Source organism: Rhea americana, unplaced genomic scaffold (assembly GCF_003343005.1).
Source record: "Rhea americana isolate MKP2758 unplaced genomic scaffold, rheAme1 scaffold_190, whole genome shotgun sequence".
Taxonomy (NCBI): Eukaryota; Metazoa; Chordata; class Aves; order Rheiformes; family Rheidae; genus Rhea; species Rhea americana.
Genome location: NW_028186039.1, coordinates 1,122,502 through 1,147,515, shown reverse-complemented (window position 1 = coordinate 1,147,515; position 25,014 = coordinate 1,122,502). Strand labels below are relative to the sequence as shown.

Genomic DNA, 25,014 nt, shown 5'->3' with positions numbered 1-25,014 from the left:
TTTTTTTTTTTTTTTTTTTTTTAACGGGGGAAATTGCTTTGATGACACCCTGCAGTTATACTAAAATTTGACAAAAGCAAATTTTTATCATGTTTGTAGCAGATATTTTGATAGTGGTTGATATTATAGTGATTACAGTAGCATATTCTGCACTCTCAGATATATCTCAGATGATCTAAGGAGGCAAAATGAAAAGATTCAAAATTTTCCCATCCACGTTGTTCTTAAATATTCTCCATTTGCCCTTCTGCTGGAAGAATAAAATGCCAGAACTTATTTGTATCACTGCATCTGAGCACGAAGAAGAAAACCGTATCCAGAGGCTCCTACCCCCACTGGGAGACTAGGAATCTATTTTATTTATATATTATTATTATATTTATGTATTATCTTCTCCCCTCTCCCCTTTTCTTCAGTCAACTGCCTCTTTTGGGAGGGGGACTGTTGGTCTTGGACTATTGCTCTTGTTGCCTTTGAAGGACTTGTGATTTTGTAGGGCAGGCTGTAGTCAGTGTCAGCAGTTAATATGGCTGCTGGCAGTGCAGAGTTTTAGCAGTCCTCGTTGCCATTTATGTTCCTCTTTGTACGTGTCAGGAGATGTACAAGGACAGGAAGGAGGGATACAGAGCTGAAGCTGTCTTGAGGCACAGGTTTTGAATCAAGTAGGTTACGAATAGTGTATTGTTGGAAGTTAAAGTGAAAATGTGCAGGTATTRCTATTTTGTTTCCTGAATGTATTAGCAGTTACAGTTTATTTAGGGTTTTTAGATGGTTTGAGTAGGAGGGGATTTGTCACAGTATAGTGTCTCTAGATTGTTACCTTTAAGCTAATAATCAGAAAATGAAATAGCCTTTTAAATGGCATTGCGAGTGGCTTAATCAGCTATGCACTCCAAGTGAAAAGCCCTTCTCAGATGCAAGGCTTCCTTCGGTAAGGCATTTTTTGGTTGTACCTCGTATTCTCAGCTGAGTCACGATAATTTTTTTTTAAGGTACAGTACAAGTATCTAGCAATTCAGCTGCAGGGAATTAAATCTGAAAGATGAGTTGTAAGCAAGTGACAGGAGGTGGAAAGTAAGGGTTTGGGCATATAACCTGACAGTCAGGTGATACTTTGCGATAAATGTTCTAGAAGCATGCTTTGAGGATGGACTTGATTTTAAAAATATTGCTGTATCAATCAAAAATGATGAAGATGTATGTTTTCTATTCTTGAGAAATAGATGGAGAGAGAATAACAGGTATTGCCAACTTAAAACTGTTGTTTTCATGTTACTTCATTTTAGATGAAAGAAAACATCCTGATGGCTGAAGGACTGGGCTAGCATTTGGGAGGCTGGGGTTTGGGTTTTTTGTCAGGGTCACGTCACAGCACTAATGAAATTCAACCAGATTTCAGTTATCTGCTTAGAAGACACAGATAACAAATCCCTCAGTATTTTTTTTAAATAATCTCTTACGGCTGGAACTCTCGTACTACGTGAGTATCAAGTGGGGCAAAGAACCGCTGATGTCAGCTGGTTTTGCCTGCATACTATTGTAATTTAGTTACAGGATGTTCAAATTAGCACTTAAACAAAAAAGACCATTGCAATTAATTGGGTTTGGATTTTTKTTTTTTTTTTTTTTTTTTTTTTTTTTTGTTTTTGGTAGTGTGTTATCTAGAAGTTTTAAAGAAAACTAGAAGATAAATAGATTTACATATATCTTTAAATTGAAATGTCTTCCTATTTCAGCAGGTAAAGAACAGGAGAAGAGCAAAGAGAGAAAATCCAAAGACTACGGAAGGTCAAAGTCAAAGAAAAAGAAAAAAAAGAAAAAGAAAATTAAGCCTGGTAAAGCCCCCTTTTTTTCATTCTCTGGAGGAAAATGGCTTTATTATTTTGTTTTGCTTGTTATCCAATTCCAAACTCTAAGAGTAGGCATTGCAGATAAGGCTGTTTCCTGCAGCTAATCTGTTAGTTCTGATCTTGTTAAGTGGTTAAGATTAAATTGTGGTTGGCAAGATAATTTCCTCTTAGCTGAGATGCTTCACTGATGCTGGATGCCTGCTGATGATAGTACTTCTAATGGCACAGAGTAAGTTTAACCACAGAATGGACGTCACAGAAGCACAGAATGGTTGAGGGGGACCTCTGGAGATCAACTAATCCAAYCCCCTTGTTCAAGCAGAGTCATCTAGAGCACATTGCCCAAGACCTTGTCCAGACAACTTTTGAATGCCCCTTGTCCTGTCACTGGGCACCACTGAAAAGCAATCTTTAAGTCTGGCTTTTCATTAGCAAATATGCTTCTTGTATGTAACTGTTACTGAGTTAAAGAGGGTGGAGATCCCCACGACTTGTCACCGAGAACCCTGTGTAGCAGATGCTCCCAATATATGAGGTAGTATTATGGTCCAATTTCACTGTTGTCCTGTGTGATCTGTAAACTTTCAACTATGTAGAAAACTTGCAGAATCAATTGACCTTTTTTGGAAGTTAAGACTCAAATAACCATTCTGGGCTTATATGTGAGATTCAAAGTGCAAACTATCCTGAGAAAAGATTCCCACGTTCAACTGAGGCTTAGCTTTGGAGTTACCTTTACTTAGCAGTGTGGATCACAAGTCCAGATTCCTGCTTTTGGACTTTTCAAGGAAACTGCATCTTTACAAAGACATTGACATGGGTTTACTTTGAAGTGACGGGCTGGTAATTTTTAATTTTTAACCAAAACATCTGAAAGAGAATTGTATTTCTTACAGTGCTAGTGAATTCTGCTGTAGTTATTCTGAACATCCTGGATTCATTGAATCCTGGAAGATCATAGGCAATGATGCCTAGCTTTCACCTAGCAGTACTTTTAAATTGAAAATGTTTCTGAATATCTCACCAGAGAAGGAGAGGGTTAATATACCCTTCCTGTAGGAATAAAAGTAGGTGAGAAAATAGTTTTCAAGGTGAAATCAGGACAACATACTCATACTGCTGCCCCAGCCTGTGTCCCAGGCTATTTTTTTTTCTTGTGTAATAATCAACAGTGATGATTGGACAACTTTTGGGGGACAAATTATACCAGGCAGGCTTTTATCCTTGAATTCAGACTTGCAGCTCTTTTGCTATTGACAAATCTTTAATGTGCGTCAGGCTAGTATTGGTAAAATCTCAATTCCCGAACTTCAGTTGTGAAGAAGCTCGGTGGTTCTTGGGGCTGGAAATGGTTTTCTTCCTCTTAAATACATTCTTTACTAATAGCATGCTGTTTRCCAGGACAATCTGAAATGCCTGTGGGCAAGTACAGCTAGATCAGCATTTTGTCTTTTGCCTGTGTTCTGGGTAGATTACTTGAACTTCTGTTCCATGGAATTTATTTGCTATTTTGGCCCTGTGTTTTTGCATCAGAGTTTTGATGTTGCCCTTGTGGAGGTGATCATTTAGTCTAGGCTAAACTTTGAAGATTTCCCCCTGATCCCCAATTTGCACTGCTTATAATTGAAGACAATATGAATTTGCATACAGTCAAGAACACAAATAACAGAATCAAAGGCAAAAAGTTCCTTCATAGAGGAACTCGTACAGGTGCTGCTCCACATGCTCATAATCAGGGCTTTTCTTTTTTTTTCCTAGTGCATATACAAAACATGATCCTTTGGAAAGACAAGATGCTTCTATTTTGTAGTCTGAGATTAGTGAAAGTGTTATGACTTTGTGAATAATAATGAGGTGTGAGAGAGGTCTTCCAGCTAACAGTGTTCATGTAGAAGTGCCTGTATTGCAAATGTGTTTGTAAACATACTTATTCTAAAGCACAGTTAGATTTAAGTGACCACTCTTTTAAGCCTTTCTCACCCCTGTTAGTAGTGCAGGATGGCCGCAGTGCATAAGGGTTTTTTGAGTCGGACAATAAATTTCCTCTAGAGAGTTTACAAAAGTCTTTTCAGCAGCGTAGTGAACTCCTAGAGTCTTTGCATGTTGAAGCGGAGATTACCTCAGCAAATTAAAAATGCCTGTTGTGTGCGTGCCTGATGCTATTTTTTCTTCTGTCTTTCCTTGATCACAAGCTTTCAATAATAACACTTCTTACAATTTTGCAGAATATTCTGGAAGYGAAGAAAACACAGATGTTTCACAGGAGCTTTCTCCAGAAAAAATGGTTGTCACAAAATACAGTTCTTCAAATAAATCGCCTGCCCACCCAAGCACACTGCTGCAGTGTTCTGATTCTGGACAGCACAGAGGAAAATCAAAAACAAATGGTAAGATGACTCTCTCTTCTTTTTTGCTAGTTCTGCATTTCATTACCAGTAAATGTGTGAGCTGTACTATTATGGTAGCAAATACATATAAACTGATACTTAGGAAGTGAATTTGGCTGTTCTTATGCAGGACTGTTTCCGTTTCCATTCCCATACCTGAAGAAGCTGAACCAAGTTCATATGCTGGAACAAGATGTTGCTGCTTTTTTACTGTTTGCTTTAGCTTTACATCCACAGAATTTTTAAGAATTTGTTTCCCATATATCAGAGTTGAAACTCACTTTGCACCTTTTGCAGCTTCTCATTAACTGTATAGTAACAGTGTTCAGACTTCAGTAGTTACATTCAGTCTTATTTCCTAAGGTTTACTTTGAAGTAAGAATATATTCAGAGTTAAAAATAGATGTTATACATATTTTATACAGAATATGTGTTSTGTTTGAGACACCACTGGATGTGATTACATGTAATTGTATAGGTACAGATTTTACATGGGTATAATAATGGGCTTTCTGAGGTTCATAATGATCAGAAGCTGTTGAGTAGCCATTTTTTATTTCTTCATAATATTTCATAACTCCTCACATAAAATGTGGCTACTGTGTTCCAGCCTTCATAATGTTTTAACGTTAAGTTCACAAATTTGAGTTAAAACATTTGCCAAGTCTGTAGGTCAGTGGTCAGTTGTGTGATTTGGAGCATACAGACTGTGGAACATACAGCTTAGTAACTAACAGTAAACTTGGCGCCAAGTTAAATAAGACTTGGTATGAGTATTAGTGAAACGTTTGCATTATATGAAAGTATAGCATGATTAACCTTTTGCCTCCAGCAAGCTTCTGGAAAAAATGCTGTATCTCACAGGTGGAATAAAACTTTTAATAGAAAATTCTACAACAGTCTCATGAACTTTCAGGTGTGTGTTTTTAATTTCAGGAAGGAAATGTTCTGGATGAATGCATCATATTTCCAGTGCTGTACTGTAGAATTGTTATACACAGTCTGAGCTTGCGAGCTCTATTGAAAACATTGAGTTTTTCTGCTGACTTCTGACAGCTTCCTAGATGATTTTTCAATTTAGCAAGAAAGCTTTAGCTTCTTGGTACTGATTCTTGGCACATGCAATTAGAGTTTGTGCCATGTTAAACACAAAGATCAACTGCTGTGTTGAATTTGCAGTCCTTGAAATGTATTGAGAGCAGAGGTGTCTCAAAGATCTAGTCAGTACCACAAACCTGTTGCTGTTTTTCCGTAGTCTTGTTTTAGGGGCTAAATGATCAAAATAGTACTACCCAGTACAAGTCAGAGACCATAGTCTAGTCAAGAGTGATTAATAGGCATGAGAAGAATGGAAGGTAAAAAATATTAAATTACTTCCCAAGTAATTAGACATTACATTAATATTATGAAGGTGTACATGTTGTTCAGCAAATGTTTTTTGACAGTGATAGAGAATCCACAGAGGTTCCCCCTGGATGTTTTAAGTGTGGGGAGTATTCTTATAGGAGAGCTTGGGCARTACAGTGCTCCTGCACTGATAAATGTACCCTAAACAGGGATCTAAAGGAGAAGTAATCATTTCTGAACCAGGTTTAAGTTCGGTGTTACTCTTCACTGTTTCTGTAATAGAGACTTCAGAAAGTGCCGTCTCAATTCTATACAGATTGCAAAACTCAGCCTGTATTAAAAACAAAGAAAAATCCTGACTGAAGTTACAAATCTGATTGCTTTTTATACTTGACTAAAGAGACTTTTTACCTTTGTTTTGAGGCACTGTATGTTGAGATTAGAATTCTAGTGACAAAAACTGTTAAGTCAGAGTATTTTGAAGGAGTTATCAGTGAGCATATAAGATTTCATTATGTAGTAACATTCAATAAACAATAAGCCACTGTTTTGATGTTTCTTAATCAGAGTGAACTGGCACTTTTAGAAGTGATGTGCACAATACTCAGAGTGGAAATCTTGAGAGTTATTTGACCTTCTTGTTTGGATTTTATCTGACTACTTCTTGTACAGAGGAAGACACCCTGAGTGAATCATCAACGGATAGCTTGCTTTGGAGTGATGATGACTGCAGTCAGGATATTGATGTCACCACTAACCCTGACGAAGAAGTTGAAGAAAGTGATTTTGAGATTGTTCGGTGTATTTGTGAAGTAGAAGAAGAAAATGACTTCATGATTCAGGTATGAATGAAATGGAGTACGAATGTACAGCAAAGTGAATCTTAATATGGTGAAAACTGTTGTAGAAATATGGATAGCTACCTTCTGTATACAGAGTAAACTGTAGTCTCCTGAAAGCTTAAATTACTGGGAGGATTACCTGTCAGAGTGAACAGCTGCTATGATAGGTAACATTTTTTGATACAATTTGTGAAAATCCTTGGTTACTTGAATTGAAGGAAGGTAGATAAGGAGGGAGAATTCTCCATGTAGTCATTGATGGTTGGCTTTCACCTGTAGATTTGCATTTTTCTAAAAACTAGARCATTGGTAGATATAGAGAATAAACATTTGAAACTAGTGTTTTTTCATCTATCTCCTTTTTATGTTCTGAGCAGGTTCAGAACATTGCCATGAGATAGTAATACCTTCCTATGTTTCCATCCTGGCAAGAAGCACACAGTCCTTTATGTAGCCTGTAAAGTAGGATGAAGAGAAAAATACGAATTGAGTTGGTTTTGTTTTGAAGTAGACTTACCTTCTTTCATGTTGCAGCTTCTTTTATAGTTTGCAGCTTTAGAATTCTGACTGCACAGAGTTTATCAGTCCATTCACAGCAGATACGCTTTTTAACCTAGTTTACTGAGAGCTATTTCCAGCTAGAGCAGTGGATATTACCTCTACCACTTAAATACATTGTTAAAAGTCTCTTTGGAACTGCACTGCCTGTATGCTTTGACTTTGAGATATCTCAAAGTTATTGTGAAACCATTTCACATGCAACTGCTGTGAACCATTCTGCCCAATTCCTATTTGTTTTGAACACTGAAGAAGTATTTTATTAAGTATATAATTGATTTTGGCATTTGTTGTTCCAGGTCATTTTGCCACTGTGTCTTTTGCAAGCTGCATGATCCACTTTAGTAATTTCCTGTAAATCTTAGAAAATGCAGAGAAAAGTCATTTGCAGGGGCTCAGGCATGTGGTATATATGAAACTAGAGCATCAGCTTTCCATAGTCTCCCTTTTTGAAGAAATGGGCATGGTTTTGGTGTGTGAGGTTCTGCCCCCTATCTGGAAATCAGGAATCCCCAACCCTTCCTAGATAATTTCGTACTTCTTGTGGGGCCCCAGTTCGAAGTGACAGCAGTGCAACTTGGTGGATGTGCTCATTGCAGATTTTGAAGTAATTACTGCTTTCTTTTGAAAAGGTTGTATATTTGTGAAAAGATGATGTGGCATAACAGTGACTAATGCCTGGATTGCCCATCTTGTGGGATTGCTTAGTTGCTGCGTTGGTTCTTGTCATGCGTACCCCAAGATGTTTTTAGATGCTTACTCACAGATGAGCATTTTGACTCTCTACCAATAACGGTAGAGTTCTGCAGAGCATTGTAGAAGTTCACTAGCTTATCACTATATTAAAGTCTTTGGATAAGTGTGTATGTAATGGCTGGCTGGCAGGGAGAATGCAGTGTTCTGGAGTCAATAAAAGCCACTGTCCTCTAAAGCGTTGCCTCAAGAGTGCCTTGATTCTCAGGTTTTCCAGGCAGATACTTCAGATGCTCAGTTAGAGGTATGGAAATGCTTTCTGAGAGCTGTTCAGACAGGACATGATGACAGCAGTAGTTGCCTGTTGCCCAGCTGCTGCCTGAAAGATCTATGAAGTTTGCCCTGTTCTCTTTACAATGGTCCAAATCCTTGGTGCTGTCAATTTTGTCCTTTAAGTCAGACTTGTCTATATGAGCCAAAGCTTGCTTAAAATGAACATCAACAGTGCTGGAGGTTTTTCATGGCAGCTATATCAAAGGTGCTTTTCTGGCAGAGGAAGCCCAGCCCCACTTGCAGTTTTTATGTTGATTCTTCACAATTCCAGCTATTCTGTTGCTAATTTTCATGATGTTTGAATCCAGCTTTACAGGACTCTGGCTGATATAGTTGTTGCTGTGTTRCGGTGAACTGTGTTTCTCTTCTCTTTTAGTACTGGGAGGTAAAAACACAAAAACTAGAACTACCTACCTTCATAGCCTCTACTAATTTTTGTTGCCCTRGTTGCTTAAACGGGGGCAAAAGCCTGTTGGGGATGGCGGCTGCTTAGATTATAGCATGAGAAATTCTTTGCTTTGCAGCAGTGCTGTAGTGAAACATCTGTTTTGCACAGTGTCAGTAGTCTGTCTTTTCCAAATTTGTTTAATGTGGCTAATGCAGCTGTGTTTAGTTTTGTCCTCAACAGTCAAATTTAACAGGTTGCCTTACTGCATACTTCTGTCCGTCCTTGTGTTCTATTTTAGGGATGAGTCACTCCTGAAGGTATGATGTCTTTGCTTAGTTTTAATTCCCTCTAATGCACGCTTTTGTGTTAGTGTAGAGTCTTAACATAGGCTTGAAGATGCATTGTGTGCTGGTAGAGAGTATACTGGTGGGCAGAAGACATGGCTCTGTGAAGAAAAGTGAAGACATCCTGGAGTATAATTTTTGGCAAAAATAGTAGAACTCAATAAATTCAGGTTAGATTTTTTGCAAAAGGCTTCATGTACTTTGAACTTGAACTCAATTGTTTGTGTCTATAGTGATTTGTGCATAAGAAATGTCATTACTCAGGGCTACAGAAACGTGTTTTGCATTTCAGGTAGATGCTTCAGTTAATAGAAGTTAAAACTGGAACAAAAGTGTAAAAACTAATTTATTTCATTTTTCACTATTGTTTCATTCCAATTTTCATAACTTTCCAGGGAGATACGAGATTTCATAAATGAAAATAAAGAGGAAGCAATTCAACTTTGCCTTACGTTAGTACTTAGGACACAGAACTCCTATGGGAGTATCTTTAGGACAAGGCTTGGGCCCCCAAAAGTCCAAATAAAATGACATTCTCCCTTACTTTGTGTCTTTTATACCTAAACACTTGTGAATTTTTGTGTGACACAGGGAATTCTGGGGCTGGATTTTGGTGGCTTTGGAGGTGATTGGGTGTAGATGGAGCAGTGTATTTTTGTTCTAGTAGATGAAAAGCTGCTTTAAATACATGTCCTTTGGGGTTTGGTTACCTCTTTCACACTTCAAGTTGAATATTTTATTGTTGCCTATCTTTTTGCATCCCTCCCACCCCAAAATCTCTTACTCGACTTGCTCGTTCCTGCTATTGCCTGGTGCGGGGATGGTAGTGACTTATACTTAGCATGCATCCAGAGCAATAGACCTGTAGCCTGGCCAGACAAACTGAAATGTAGCGTGCAGACAAAAGGAAGATCCTGAGTCCTGATGCAGATATTTGAATACGCTCAATTATATTACCTACCCTCCCCCCCAAAAAAATACTTTGGGACACTTCATTGGAGCCCAGGGTAAACTGGTCTAGTTACTAGGTGTAGCTTTAGACCATAAGGCATCATTTATAGGGTACAAGTATAAGTAGGTTCAGGAGCTCCCTTCTTATTTTTAGCACACACAGTCCACTTTTTTGATCTGTTTTGTTCATTCGGCCTCTATATTTGGAAAGATATTTTTTCCTCACCTCTTTTTCCAGGAGGGCAGGGATTTTTTTCTTCCAGTTAGGACATACTTTTTGGCTCCTACTAATCATCTTGATGAGAAGAGAGATGGTCTCTTAACCATTTTTTGAAAGCCTCACCTTACTGCTTTAGAATTGTTTTTCCATTTTGCAAAGCCAAAGCTTGGTGTTAATCACACCTTTCAGGGAAATCTGCTTATCTTACCTTTTTACATCTTGCATTTCCTGTACTATTATTTCCTCCACACCTAGACTGCTGAAGTTAACGTAATACTCGAAAACTGGTGGTGCCATGCTTTCTGCTCCGAACTGTAGAAAAATTAGGAGAAAAGCACTAATAAAAATGGTGTCCAGCATACATGAGATGTTTCTTGAGTTCATATCTTTGTAGATCAATGAAGAGCATCTAAGATCATTTGAAGTTGTTATTTGTATTTGTTTTAGCACATTTGAAAACCTTTGCCAGTGTTGATAGGGTGTCTGCAGTAAGCTTTTTGGCTTGTGCTCCACGAAAGTAAAAATTATGATCTGTTGTGCCTCACTGGAATAAGCTCTGGTCAATGTGGAAGGATAAATGCCAAAAGAAGGGGGTTTTAAAGGCCAGTACAACTGCATCCACCCTTTCATTTTAAATTAGTAGAACTATCTTTGTTGAAGTAGATAATATATTAGAGATGCAGTAAAACACTATATTGACTAGTTCTATAAAAGGTAAATATCTCTTAGGTTTTATATTTGAATATGTCCATTTATTATTTGAGAGTAAAAACCTTTAATTCAGAAAATGAGATACATTGATACGGGAAACTTAATTGCATGCTGTTTTCTGTCCTTGATTATGTGTACACTCATATCCTGAAAGATTTTTATCTCCAATGGGAATATTTTGGCGTCATGTTTACGGATCTCTACTTCCCACTTCATATTTGTTGTCGTTCTCCATAAATCCATGTGAAAAATGTGTGAGGAGGATTGGAATTTCATTGCAGTTGGATTCTTTAATGTATTTGTATGTTTAGCTGGAGTGGGGGTATTAGTACATCTTTTTTTATTTAAAGTATGTAGATGATGTAACTTCTTAATTGAGGTAATCGTATTGAGCTGCTGCAGGCTTCATTTTTATTGATGTGCACTTCTTGACTTTAAACAGTGTGAAGAGTGTCTATGCTGGCAGCATGGAGTCTGTATGGGTTTACTGGAAGATAACGTACCTGAGAAATATACCTGCTATATTTGCCAAGATCCTCCAGGTACAAAACTTAAGGTTACAGAGCCTTCTTATATATGTAATAACTTTATTAGCTTTTTGTGTAAGTTGCAAAGATTAAACTTTGTTTTTACTCTGTTAGCTATGTCTACCTTCATAGGAAATTGGGTTCAGTTACGGAAAGTTTAATTTATGTTAATGTACAGATGAGTCAATATTCATATTTTTGTGGAATTGCAGCTGGATAGGAATGAAAACAAATTTTTACAGCTGTATGAGGACCATTCATGCTGCATATTTGTCAGTAATGTGTATTTAATAGTACTCTGTCTGGCTGTGCAAAACAAATTTAGGAACACTAGGGAAAGTTAACCAAAGAATCCTTGTAACTTCCAGTACTGGCACACCTTAGGGGATGTGACTGGCACAAGACCAAGCCACTTTTACACTTTTTAAAATAAGCCAGCAAGAAGTTTGCTGTTTCTCAACAGCTATGACTTGCTTGACTCATTTTGTGAGGACACTCGCAATCCACGCACGTGAATACGAAATAAAGTACCTTGGGTAATGCAGTAAGAGTTGATCAAGCAATATGTTCTCTACTCCTGACTACAATGCTGAATACTGCAGTTAAAACTTCACTTACCACACAAATCTTTTCTGATTTCATGAATTGTGAAACCTTACTGGATTGGGACTGGATGAGGTTCAGGGCTTGTGTCTGTGAATTATGGAAAAATGGGATGTCTGCTTGCCTAATCACCAAACCCACTTGGTGTCTGTGCACATTTGGGTTCTGATCTCTGCTTTTTGTGGTTATTTAAAAATACCAGCCCTTTGGTAACTTAATTCATTGATTTGTTACTAAGTGTGGTTCATATAGGAGCATTGTTTATACTTGTAATGGCTTACATGCAGTTGTCAAAGCCGTTACATAGTTTATATAACGTTTCCTTAAGTTTTTATTTTACAGTGCTTAACAGCCAGGATTTTAACCCTTTGTTTATGTCAAACTGAGTTAAAATTTTAATGCATGTGCAGACTGAAGTTGTGTACTACTTGTGTTTAGTAAGAAACTGCATAAAAATGTTTTGCAGTAAAAACTATTTACAACTTTCAATATGTTTAATCAGTTTAATATGTCTACTTACTGTTGCTGAAAGATCCTGAAACTTTTGTTTCTCGTTTGGACTTATATCTCTTTCTTGTCTTGGAAAAGGAAAATTTATTCCAACTTTCTCAGTGTAAAAGTGATTTCTCAAATTCTGTTAACCCGTCATTGGCATGAAGTGAGCTGCGTAAAACTTACGAACCTGCAGAGAGGTTGCTTTTAAAATTGGGCATAGCATTTCCATAAACTGTTATTCAGGAACTTTCCATAGTTCAATGTTGTGGCTTTCTTACAGCACCTTTCATAATATCTGAAATTAAAGTAAGTTTAATGCAGCTATGCCTAAAATTGTACCAACTGCCATTTTAAACAGATTTATTTTTATAAAATAAAATTTTATATTTTATTTCATATATTTTGATTTCAATAATCAAGTGAGATTTTTAAGTGATTTCTTCTTAAATGCTATTCACCCTTACTTAAACATAGTCAAGATACTACTTTTCAAGTAACAGATTTATTCTTCAGGCCGTAGAAAATATACATTGGTAGATACTGTCTTGCATCTTCTCTTAGGTGTATTCACCTGAAAAGGGAGACAATTTTTTGGCTTCAGGTACACTGCTAAGTAAATGATAGCACAAATAGGCTTTAGTTGAATAATCTTAGTGCTGTCCAGATAATCACTGAGTTCTAAAATTCTGGGATTTGTTCCTGTCAGCTGAACTTCGTTTTCTGTCCTAGATGGTAGCTCTTCTAGCAGATAAAACAAATTGGGTAGTGGTTAATACAGGTGTGTGGGGACCTACTCCAGAGTGCTTCTAGCTATACCTAGCAGATCTTTCACTTGATGCAGTATGTCTGCCTGAAGCTGTTAATTGAGCTGTTACAAGCCTTAAGAATTTGTTCTTCCATGTGATGCTTCCTGTTTGAAAGTGAGACCTTTTCAAATTACTGCCTCAAAACATTAACTGTTACTTTACTTGGCTTAATGATTGAATGTGCTTATAGACATATTCTTCTCCTTTGGTTGTGATGACGTGTGTTAGTGTTGAATTCAAGTTTGAAAGCATCCATTGCATCCATGGATGTTCATATTGGGCATGGTGTGAAAATCATTTTTCTGTTATTCTATAATTACCATCTAAAAGCAATATAAGCTCATGTTAACAAGGTCTGCTAATTTCTTGGTATGGCTTTCAAAGAATTTTTTTTGCTTCATTGTGCCAAAGCCAATAGTATGGCTGGGGATATTAGGTACTGCAGGCTTAGAGCAATCTCTTCTTATCCTACTGCCTACTAACTCTTTATATTTTAACCTGTTCCTGATTACTGAATCTTCTAATGAATATTAAACTGCCTATATTGGAGACTGTCTGTGAATATCATTTTGAGTCAGTGCTCAAATATCTCTGATTTTGTAGGTTTGCAGACTGGGAGATATGTGTGTATATGTATATACACACACACACACACACACACACACACACACACACACACACATATATACACACACACACACACACATATATACATGGGTGGGGGAAGGTTGCATTTTAGCAAGTATTTCAAGTTTTATCCTTTCCTGCTAATGCTGTTTTGCTTGAGTTCTTAATCTATTACTACTATTGTATTTATCACATCTAACATAATTTAATTTCAGCTTTTGATATCCTAAGCTCTTAGCTACAATTAGCATTATTAATAATCTAATTTAAGCTGATTCTCTAGCTAAACCTCATCACCAATTCTTTAAAACTTTTATATTTGAAAGACTCAATTCATGCCTGCTGCTGTTAAAATAAGACTGCAGAGAAGGGAAGGTGCTGCATTCATGCTTTTATTTATCCCTGCCTTTTGCTGCATTTGTCTATCTGCAGAGAGCTATATTCGAACTATAACTTTAGTTTTAACAGTGGTAACAGTGATTAATAGCAAGTGTGTTACCCTGCTAAAAACACTTACCTTTGTCTATCACCTGCAAATGTTTGTCATAGATGTCTTCTGATTGAATTTGGGGTCCACTGAGCGTTCCTGGCTTTTACGATTGAGTAGAGGTGGTTTTTGTGTGGTGCTTTTTTGTGTTGTTCTTTTCTGTTTGGTTTTGTTTTTGACTGAAGTGGTTTCTTGCTTCCATTTTAGAAGTTCTTCGTGTCTTCAGAGGTTTATCCGCTATCATAGGTACTATTGATAGGTGATAATAAGCTGTTGCAAGATAATCGGAACTGCTACTGGTAATGTTAACATGCCACAAGATAATGCTTCGTTTTAACACACACATTACTGTTGCTTTAGGTCAGAGGTCCAGCTTAAAGTACTGGTATGAAAAGGAGTGGTTAAGTAATGGTCACATGCATGGCTTAGCATTTTTGGAAGAAAATTATTCCCACCAGAATGCCAAGAAGATAGTAGCCACTCACCAGCTTCTTGGCGATGTGCAGAGAGTCATAGAAGTACTGCATGGACTGCAGCTGAAGATGAGCATATTACAGTAAGCAGTATTTAAGTATCAGTTGGCATGTTTTAGATGTGAATTAGATTTCAAATAGTAGAAAAATAACTGGAAATGCGGATTTATTTTTATGCTTCTCTGGATATATAAGAATGTACTTTGAATTGCTGATGTGATTTTGAAAAAGAATATGGCTTCCTAAAAATCATGCGAGTGTATTGAAGCATATAAACTGACCCTGGGTGAAGAAGGGTTGGGAAGGTACAAAGAAGAGGGAGAAAACAAAGGATAAAAACTTCTCCTAAAACATCGAAACACAATAAGAGCAAGTGGAAGGATAGGTGGGTAATCTGTGGCCAGTGTTCTTAGAGATTTGCCAGCTCCATTCCAGTAATTCCAGATCATAATTGTTTTTCCAGCAGAAACTGTATTTTTCTGTTCAGCATAATGTGTTATTCTGTTGTAGTGGGAGAGCTATTGGACCTCCAGCAACCTGTAGCAGCTGGTTTCTGTGCAGAGTTTTACTTGATTATTACTTAGACCTTAAAAAAAAAAAACCCATAGTTCATATATAATTTTCTGCATTTTTCCCCTCTGTTCATAGCCATCCTTTGGTTCTGATGACTGAAAAAATCTTTCTCCAATTCAAATCCATCAGTTTTAAATTGATATAAATATTTATAATTTATTAGTTGATAAATTGCAAAGCAGCAGCCATTTGGAAAGAAAACACGTAGTGTTTCCAGCTTTCTTTAGAACTTTTTCCCTTAAAATTTAGTCTGTGATGATCCCCTAGGGCCACTGGCAATACTTGAGATGCTTGAACAATGGAATAATGCATTAAGAGGAGAAGCAGTTTTAGCAGTAGGCTTTGCTTTTCCATTTTGGTATCCTTTAGTCAGATCTGTAATTTTTATTTATTTATTTCTCCCCTGAGAGAGTGGAGCCTGGATGTCCTAAGATAAAAGATATTTAAAAGGCCTATTTCTTAGCCCTTTTCTTCTCAAAGAGCCAGAGTTTAGATTGGGACTCAGCTGTAGAGTCAATTGAGAGTTGCGTAGAATTAAGATGTGGAGCACTGGGTAGGTATGTGATGCTTGTTACATACTGTTCGTTTTGTCTCCCATTCTGATCTTGTTGTAGAGGCCTAGTTTAATTAAAGACAGGATGTAGTCTTGATGAAAGCCACAGCCCCAGTTTTTATCATGACATAAAGCACAAAAACCAAATCTTTTTAAATTTCACAATTGGAAAAATGATTATATTTCTGATGTGTATCTACCATCTGGGGAAAAAGAGGAGACCTCAGCTACCTGCACTTGGAGGGTGATGGTCAGCATTTCAAAGACATGGCTAGAGGATCAGGAGTGACAGATTTGGTGCAGGAGGAAGAGAGCCAGTTAACAGGGTGCCTTGAGTGTTCATCATTCAAATTTTTATCCTTATGTAGCTGACTTGTGATCTTTTGATTTTCTGTSTTCTGTAAAGTTATCCTTTGAACTTTGATGATCAATGTAGTGCTGTTTAGGTGTTGGGCATATGCAGAGGTGGAGTGGAAAGCTTTGGTAAACGAACACTTGGCTTTCAGTGTTCAAGAAGTGCCTTCATGCTTACTCACTAAAGCCATAATAAACTTTTAATTGCTGGAGRGGTGCTTATATGGAATGATTTCCAAGCACGTTTTTGGTAGTTTTACTAAGACTTTAATTTCCTATGATACACATTAAAGAAACCGTAACCACGGTAGAACGCATTAGAAGGCAGTTACTTTGGAGGTAAAGTTGTCATGTTTTAGTGAATGGCTGGTTAACAGCTYGAAAAGGTGGATCTGGTTGGTGGAGCAATTCTAGCTGCCCCTGTATCCAGGGAAGCACAGGACAGGTTTTTGGGCAGACCTCCCTTCCTATGCAGCTGAATGTAGATGCTTTAGGGTCAGTGTTGCCTTCTGCTGTGTCCTTGAAACCTAACAGAAAGGCTGCTTCCCCTTTGAGGACAACCAGAGTGGCTCTGCTTTGCTCTCCTTTTGTATAGCTATTTTAACATCTGATGGACAAGGGGAAGAACAGTACTGGTTACAATGCTCACTCTAAATTTTGTCTGGATTCATTACATCCATGTAAGAATCTGATACCTATAGTTGACTCTGCTGCTGGAATAAATAACTTCKAGCGATATTCCTTATTAGTCAGTGTGGAAAAAAAGTAAAACTTTCTAGGAAGCAGATGGAGGGATTATAGCATGTTGGTATCCTAGACAGTGTAGAGTTGGCTCAACATCTTATGTTTTAAGGGAAAGGTTTTAAAAATAAAGTACTACCACCTTCCCTTCCCCCCACAGGTGCCTGCTGTTATTATTAGAGGGTTATAGAAGATGAGTGTTTTGAATTTTTAAAGTTTCTTTTTGAGGAATTGCAGGTTAAAGCTTGATGTTGAGTGGCTGGGGAGGAATCTTACTGCTATACTTTAAAATTGTTGACAACTATATTTATGTAAGTGAATAAATCTTTAAGCTTAGCTTTAATATACTTGATTAAAACATTACAAAAAATATCTTCATGAAAATGGGTTAATGCCTCTAACAAGCATTCATTCAAACATTCAAATACTGAAGCAAAATGTTGCCATTGAAGGAATAATCTGTCTTGGTGAAAAAATTATATGCATCTACTTAAAACTTATTCTTAAATTTTTTTCTTAATGCCAACACATGGCTTATATGCTATGTTATAGAAATGAAAATAGTGAACCTAACACAGCCATATAGGAAGACACACAATTGAGGTCAGTGAAATTATCTTATTTCAGAATATTTGGGGATACTTACTGGTTATGATGATGACTAAAGCATGTAGTAATTTGTTCTTACTTAATTTCTTTACAAAGCAGGAAAGTGTGCTCAGCTATTCTAAAGCTTAAATTTAGTGGATGCTGTACCTTTTTCTATTTGAACAGAAATAAAGAACATCCTGACTTACAGCTGTGGTGTCATCCATGGAAGCACATTACAGTGGATGAAAAGATTCATACAAAACACATCATTCACATTGAAGAGAACTGTTGCAAAGAGGAGACGGCAAGTTACAGAACGTGGAATGGGACAGTTGAGAAACCCGCAACCATTCCTTCTATGGAGGAATCTTATATTACAAGTGAACACTGTTACCAGAAACCTCGGGCATACTATCCTGCTATAGAGCAGAGATTGGTTGTGGAAACAAGAGGTTCAGCCATGGATGATGGAGTAAACAGAATAAGGGAAAATGGGGATGATGTCCTGTCAGAGAGACTTGGTTGGAATCTGGACCGAGAAATATGCAAGATGGAAAATGAATCCAAACACAATTACTCCAAGGTACTTGTATTAAAACGGTGTTCTCTGCATAGAAAATGCAAACAGCCTGGCTGAATACAAAACTCTGATCAGCCCTTTTTTAGACTATTTAGTTTACTCATTTGTCATTAGGGTGTTGGGATTTTTTGTTTCTTTCCCCTTGTTCATCYGGTTGAATTTAGGTTGCTAATGCAAATTAAAAAGATAGACATGATCGCCTCCCCTGTTTTACAAAGACAGGATAATTTAGTCTGTGCCTCAAATCATCTGCGTAGCCTATGGAGGATGTATTTTGATCAGCTGGCAGTTCATTGCTCCTTACTTGTATCACTAGCACCAGTAGAGGGAGAAAACGGGACAAACATACAATACCGTCAGACACACTGATCTTCCAGCTTTTTAGCTATTTCCAGCTTGCTCTAGTGTTTCTTCCAATAGATATTCTTAACTGATTCCATATTCTTCAGATAGCACATCAGGTGAAAAAGTGAACTGAACTGATAGTTAAGAGCTACCATCATTGAACAGTTCTGTGTTTTTCCTACTGAAGCACTCTAGCTTTATCTTTGCTCACTGTCAGGTGGTATTTTCAGCTCTGTCAGGTGTAGCAAACTTAGCAGAGGCCTATCTTTCTACATTCCAATGCAAAAATCTTACTTCTAATAAGTAATACTAAGTCTTATGAGATACAATCTGACAAATGTTTAAAAAGCTGTATTGATTCATCAGGGATATACTCTTCTCTGTGTTCTAGATGAAAAAATTGTTTAGTTTTTTTAAGCTGTAATTTATTTATTTTTAACTGCTTTATCAGATAAATTGAGACTCCTTTACATTTCCTGGAAAGACATATATTTTGGTTCTTTAATCTTTAGGAGCTTTTTTCTAAATCCTGACTTATTTCAGAAGAATGATTAAGAAACTATGGGAAGTAGAATCTGTTGACACAGTATAGTCAGGTTTTGTTAAGAAGTGGTGATTTTCTTTCTTTCTAGATGCTTGATAAAAACATCTAGATACCTTTATCAATGGATATCAGACTGTTACAGCACCACATTAAGAATCCCTCCTTACTGCACAATGATTTACTCTTCAGTTGGTTACTGTCGTGTCAAAAATGTCTTGAAAATTACCTAAAATACATCGACTAAGTGGAGAGTCTTCCAGTTGGAAGTTTGCAGGGAGCTAGCTACATGTATATGCAGGTCAATGTTGGCTTTCTAAAATCAGATCCTTGCAGAGTTGCAAGGATTACAGTGTTGCTTATGTCATCTCTTATGCTGTTTTTTAAGGGATCTGCGATCTGTATTTGAATCCTGCTGTCCATACCGGCATATGATCTTTTTCCTTGTTTCTTTCTGTCTTCCTCTAGCCTTTTTCTTTTTTTTCTTTTTTTGTTAATTTGTTGATTTTTGTTGATCTATTGAGCAATTAGCTTCAGTAGCATTAAGGACCCAGGCAGCCTGCCTCAGTAATTCCGTTTCACTGTAATAAATATTAATTTATGTATTCCTGCTAGGTAAGAGAGTCTGTGTCTAAGAAAGTATCTTCAGAGGAAGCTGTTGACATGAAATTGCTGGAGAAGGACAAAGAAGGAGTTGTGAACTCACAGCTGCAGTGGCAGCTTAATCTCTTAGCTCATGTAGAATCCCTACAAGATGAAGTTATACACAGAATGGACTTCATTGAGAAGGAACTAGATGGTAAGTAACACTTCTCTATTAAAAGAGTTAACTGTATTTTGTCCCACTCAGTGGTKCCTGACTGAAATGTGTTGACCTGAATTTTACTTCTGCAGACCTACGAAGAGAGGTGAGCGTTGCTGTATCAGATGTACTGCATTTAATAACAGAAAATGGACACTCATCTGGTGTTTTGGGAGGTGGGAGGAAATTACAAAACAAAATCAAAAATGAAAATTGAGTAGAGTTTTATAGAAAAAGTTGTACTTGGATTATCTTTTAATACGTACCTCAAATAAGTTTTTATTCAACTATACTCAAACTAGAGCTGTTAATGAATACTTTTCAGAATTTTGCATGAGTACTCATATTTTGAGTAGTGTGTTTTATCCAACGGTGTGAGTGTTTTGTGTAGAAGGGCAAGTCTAACACTCTCACAGATTGATAAATTAGTTGCCTTTGTTTGGCAGCTTTGCACATGAGTTATCCATAATGGATGATGGATGTTAGCATGCACAAAAATCCAGAGATCTGTGTGTGTGAGAGACATTAGAAAGGGATCTGAATGTCTTCAGCTCTTTGGTTCCTTTTGACCTTTTTGGCTCATGATGGTGCATGCTTTTCTGGCTGTGTCAACTGTATTTTTGCAAGACATGGTAGAATATCTTCCATATCTATTTTTACATTCAAGTTTTCRTAATTGCCATATTACTATGTATGTATCTGAACTTCCCTGTTCTTGAGAGTTTTGATGGCTCTTCTTGTTCTGTGCCTATTCAAAGTGGCCTCTAGTACACAAGGCTCTGTTACATTTTCCTGTATGTCTTCCAAATTTTTGTCCTAAATGTGTGTGTGTGTGTGTGTTTATTCTAGTTCTTATTGGAAACTTCCTTTATCTATTAATGTATAAAGGATATAAATTTTTTATCTATAAATATATTAAAGTCAATGAAGCTTGGATTGTTTAATGAAAATATATAAAGGATATATTCATTAAACAATCCAGGCTTCACTGATTTTAATTTCAAAGCAACTGCTTCAGAAAACAATCCAAAATAGGACTTTTTAACAACTTCGCCTGATCTTTGGTTGTGCAATGGTTAAAACAGGAGCTTCTCTTGCAGGGATTTTGGAAATCTAATCTTTGGTGGAGTAAAAGTTCTCTCCTCAGAGTTCAGTAAGAAACTGAAATGTTGGCAGGACTAAAGGAATATTTTAGGTAATGAAAATTAAGCATGTAATCGTAACATCCATTTCATAAATGAACAGGCTCCAGTTTGGGAAAATCAGGATTTTTATCTTTACTGTTGAGTGGTGATAAGCTGCTCAGTGTTGCTACTTTGAGGAATTTTCTTATTTCAAGCTTGTGTTTATTGATGGTTAAGTAATGCTCATCTGTTCTTTTACAGACATTGCCACTAACCAGCCAACAGGCTAACTAAACTTAAGGACAATGTCYACTGCTTGTTCTCTTGATAGATATATCTGTCTTCCACCTTGTTAAGGAAGTGGGAGGGTGTCCTTAAGTGATACTGTCCCATCCTCTGAAGTCATTGTAGGATTATCATCCTTGTGGTCATATTGGAATATTGCCTGAGTTATCCTGCAGTCAGCTAATAGGTCCAGTTCTTGTTTGCAGCAGAGATGCTTAAAGGAGCAACTTTTTTTCTCTTTATGCATTAGTCACTGTCTCTGGTTTTGGATTACATACACATTTTCTGTTATCCAGTTCTTAACTGTCTGGACAGTCATCTTTTTTATATACCTCAAAATTATTTCATTAATATAGTCCTGTTGCTTAGATTCTTCAGTGAAAATACTGTGTAGTTGCATCTAGTGCTTGTCTCAGAGGTATTCTGATGATAGTCTTCTACACAGCTGTGCACTTGCTTTGGAACTGGCACAGATCAGGACTAGATGGTGTGAAATCTAGTCCTAAATCTCCTGATTTTCCTCCCCTGCTTTCTCTCAGGCATATCTGCTATTCTGTATTTGCCCTTTAAATGTGAATTAAACTGTCACGTGTTATCAAGAGAGCTGTTTGTAATGGTTTTCTGATTTCTCAGAAAATGTGTGTTAAAAATGCACAGCACTTTCAAATTTCACGAACGATTTCAAGGATTTCTGTTTTGTGACTTGAGATGGTCTGCCTGCTGAGACCTGGAATAGTGACAAGTCTGTTTTTCCTTGCAGTTTTGGAGAGTTGGCTGGATTATACAGGAGAGCTGGAACCACCAGAACCACTAGCTCGACTTCCACAACTCAAACATTGTATAAAGCAGCTTATCACGGACCTAGGCAAAGTGCAGCAGATTGCACTTTGCTGCTCAACATGAGACTAGAAAATATTGGAAATTGCTATCAAGTGTGAAGTTGGAGCATCTGACATGAACAGCTCTGTATATTTAAATGAAATTAGCATGCTGGTTGCATGTAATGCAGATTGACTTCAGGGATTTGTGAAGAAGTGCTGTTCAAAGAACAGCAAGGTTATTTTATCTCATCATAATTTGGGGTTTATTAAACAATTATAACAATATGGAAGGGGTTATAATGTTCTCTTCAAAGTTTGGGCGTTGGCTGATAAATTACACTTAAACTTTCCCACCTTACAAGTTATTCATTGAAACGGTAGACTTTTTCATAATTAAATTGTCTAAGAATTGTGCCACTGAAGAACAGAGTTCTAAGAGCCAAAAATGTTTAGTTGACAGAGGTTGTAAATAACTTTCCATAGATAAGTGACTTGTGTCATGTTTTATTCCTTCTGGTTTATGCATAATAGCACACAGTATTTAATCATTAGGAAACATTATAACAGTTTTCAGTCTTAGTAAAGTATGAATGTCCAGCTCTTACTGTAAACTGTTACGTGGAGGTTTGCAAGTAACACTGGTCTAAACCCCACCTCTATTATGTTAAATAATGTAGCAGAAGGTCACAGGTGGATTGCACTTACTTTCAGAATAAATGATTGTTTTTCCATATTTATCCTGTCACTATCACATGACTTGGTACTGGGGAAGACCCATTAACGTTGTGTTTATGTGCATTCTTGAACTCTTTTAACTATGGCCATACTGTGCCTCCTGAACTAGTGCTAGTGGGACACCCTGGTGGCAGTATAAAATACCGCCATGGAAAGCCTGGAGATGTGCTTGGAGTTCCAGACTTAAACCAGATCTGTAACAGACATTGTGTAGTTTTCTACCCATTTGTTAATAATTGCCATTCCGGTTATATTTTGAAACGTAGACTTTTTTCGATACTCTGAACGTGTTCATTGTAAAGACTTACTCTGAATGTGTGGTTTTGGGAATCAGTTTATTTTATATTTGTGTAAATAAAGCCTCAAGATCTATGCATGAGGTGCTGTCCTCGCAGACAGTGAGTGGGTTATTATCTTAAACAGTGTATGTTCAAAAAGTCCCTTTTTATACCTTAAGTTTTARTTTTCTGGTTTGTATTATTTTGTGAGAGCAAGGTGAAAATGCTGCTTTTGTTCAAGATACATTATACAGTACCTTTTGAAACGTTGTTGTGTTGTAAGTATTTGAGATAGTAAAAGCCATTCAGCTGCAGATCTTAGCTCCATAAATAATGGCTGTGATTTTAGTTTTCCTTCCCAAATGTTGCTGAGTGAAGTTCACTGTGGAAGATGGTAAGCTGTTTTTGCATTGAGGGGATGTCCTGAAAAAGCTGGATTTACCTGGATTTTTTTTTCACATGATCGTACCACCAAAGGTTAAAATTTAAGCACAGTTGTGATTGAGAGGCCCATAACTGTACAAATTTAAATTATGGATATGAATCTGTAATGTTTATATGCTGCAAAAAATAATGATTTACTATGTAAACTTGAAATAGGCGATGTTATTTTAGGAGTAACAATATCTACACAACAAATATTTTAATCAATTCCTTCAGAACAGAACATAATTAGGCTGCTCTAGGTAGTAACTAAGGCTTTTGTGCCAAGACTCATTTCAGGGAATAATTTGTCTCACAGTTTTATAGTGCTAATTGGTATATAGTGAATACAACATATGTACAGCAGAAAAATAAACTTATTTTTCTGTAACACAGTTGAAATAAAGCTTACATGATATTTAAATGTCACTTCACTCTCTAAAGATGAAAGCAATGCTTATGCTGTGTCTCATTCCTATTAATGACACCTGAATATACATATACTGTGTAGCTTGAAAGCAGACAGCAGGAACCAAAAGCTTAGAAGAGCATCAGAAGGAAGGTTGTAAGGTTGGTTTTGGTTTCAGGTGAGATTGACCTGCACATTAATCTCTGCTTGAAATCTGTAAAGAAAGAACTTGGACTGGGAGGCCCTGGAGAAGAACATAGCTGTTACCAGGTTAGCTGTGCTTACAGTTTAAGGGAGTGAAAACAGTTAAGCTCCGGAATAGGCTTTTTTCCCCCTTCCGAGTAGAACTTCTTCTTTCCAATTAATTGCTTTTTGTGCATTCACTTCAAGATTTTACTTTGCCAGTTTTTTTTTTTTTGCTCAGGGTAGTACTTGAGTTTTGGAGGAAAAGACAGTTCTGGTGGGTGAATCAAATGGCAAATACTGGAGACTTGTTTTCCTTTGGTAGAGCAATAGGGAAGCCCTTGCAGATAAAGACTGAAAATATTTATTTAAAATAGACTAGCGTTTCTCATGTTCGGGAAAGGTTCTTTATTGTGCTCTACCTGGATTCATTTTGTCCCTGTTTGCAAGTTTCCACACTGTTATTTTTTAGTTTGGACCAGCTGTTTGGTCTGGCAGGTCACTTTTTTTCTTCTTTTTTTGTTTTTTCTTTAAATCACTGGTAAGTGAATGCAACGTGGAGCCTTGATGAAATGAGCAAACATTGCACTGTGGATACATAAGTATATTTGTCTTTGTTTTATGCACTATTAGAACTGAGGGCGCTGTATATAGAATTTTGCTTTGGAGCAATATTTGCAAAACTTGAAAACTTCTGTATCTTGGTGTTTGGAATAAATAAATAGGTTTTTGTTGGTTTAAGTCTTTAGTAAAGTCTTTGTTTCAATTAATGATCATTCAATAAAACAATTTTGGAATTTCTGTCTTCACATGGCATTGAAATGTAGGTACTGTAGCTTGACAGGAATATTGATCTTAATTGTTCTTAAAGTATCTGAAGTGATTGTTTTTCAGGTCTCATAAATATGCCTAATAGGTGGACTGTTTGCTCTGCAGTGTATTGCTTGGGGGGAACTTGAATGTTTTATTCTAAAATGCTTCAGATGTAATCCAGCCCTAATTTCTATTCATATTTCAATGAATAGCCTATGAAG

At 36.9% G+C, this 25,014-nt stretch overlaps 1 protein-coding gene across 10 annotated transcripts in view; it reads left to right on the top strand.

The window, feature by feature from the left end:
• The window catches only part of PHF20 (PHD finger protein 20), a 71,549-nt gene extending 46,828 nt beyond the window's left edge, over nt 1-24,721 (top strand). For 8 of the 10 annotated variants that reach the window (XM_085302638.1, XM_085302637.1, XM_085302646.1 and 5 more), the window contains 8 exons: nt 1,737-1,835; nt 4,076-4,237; nt 6,257-6,426; nt 11,067-11,166; nt 14,530-14,725; nt 17,638-18,037; nt 19,536-19,719; nt 21,892-24,721. In XM_085302638.1, the coding sequence (XP_085158764.1) occupies nt 1,737-1,835; nt 4,076-4,237; nt 6,257-6,426; nt 11,067-11,166; nt 14,530-14,725; nt 17,638-18,037; nt 19,536-19,719; nt 21,892-22,034 (1,454 nt within the window). In that variant the 3' untranslated portion in view covers nt 22,035-24,721. The remainder of the gene's footprint in view (nt 1-1,736; nt 1,836-4,075; nt 4,238-6,256; nt 6,427-11,066; nt 11,167-14,529; nt 14,726-17,637; nt 18,038-19,535; nt 19,720-21,891) is intronic. The other 2 variants (XM_085302647.1, XM_085302641.1) reach the window with 1 other exon arrangement.
• Nucleotides 24,722-25,014: the final 293 nt, after the last annotated feature.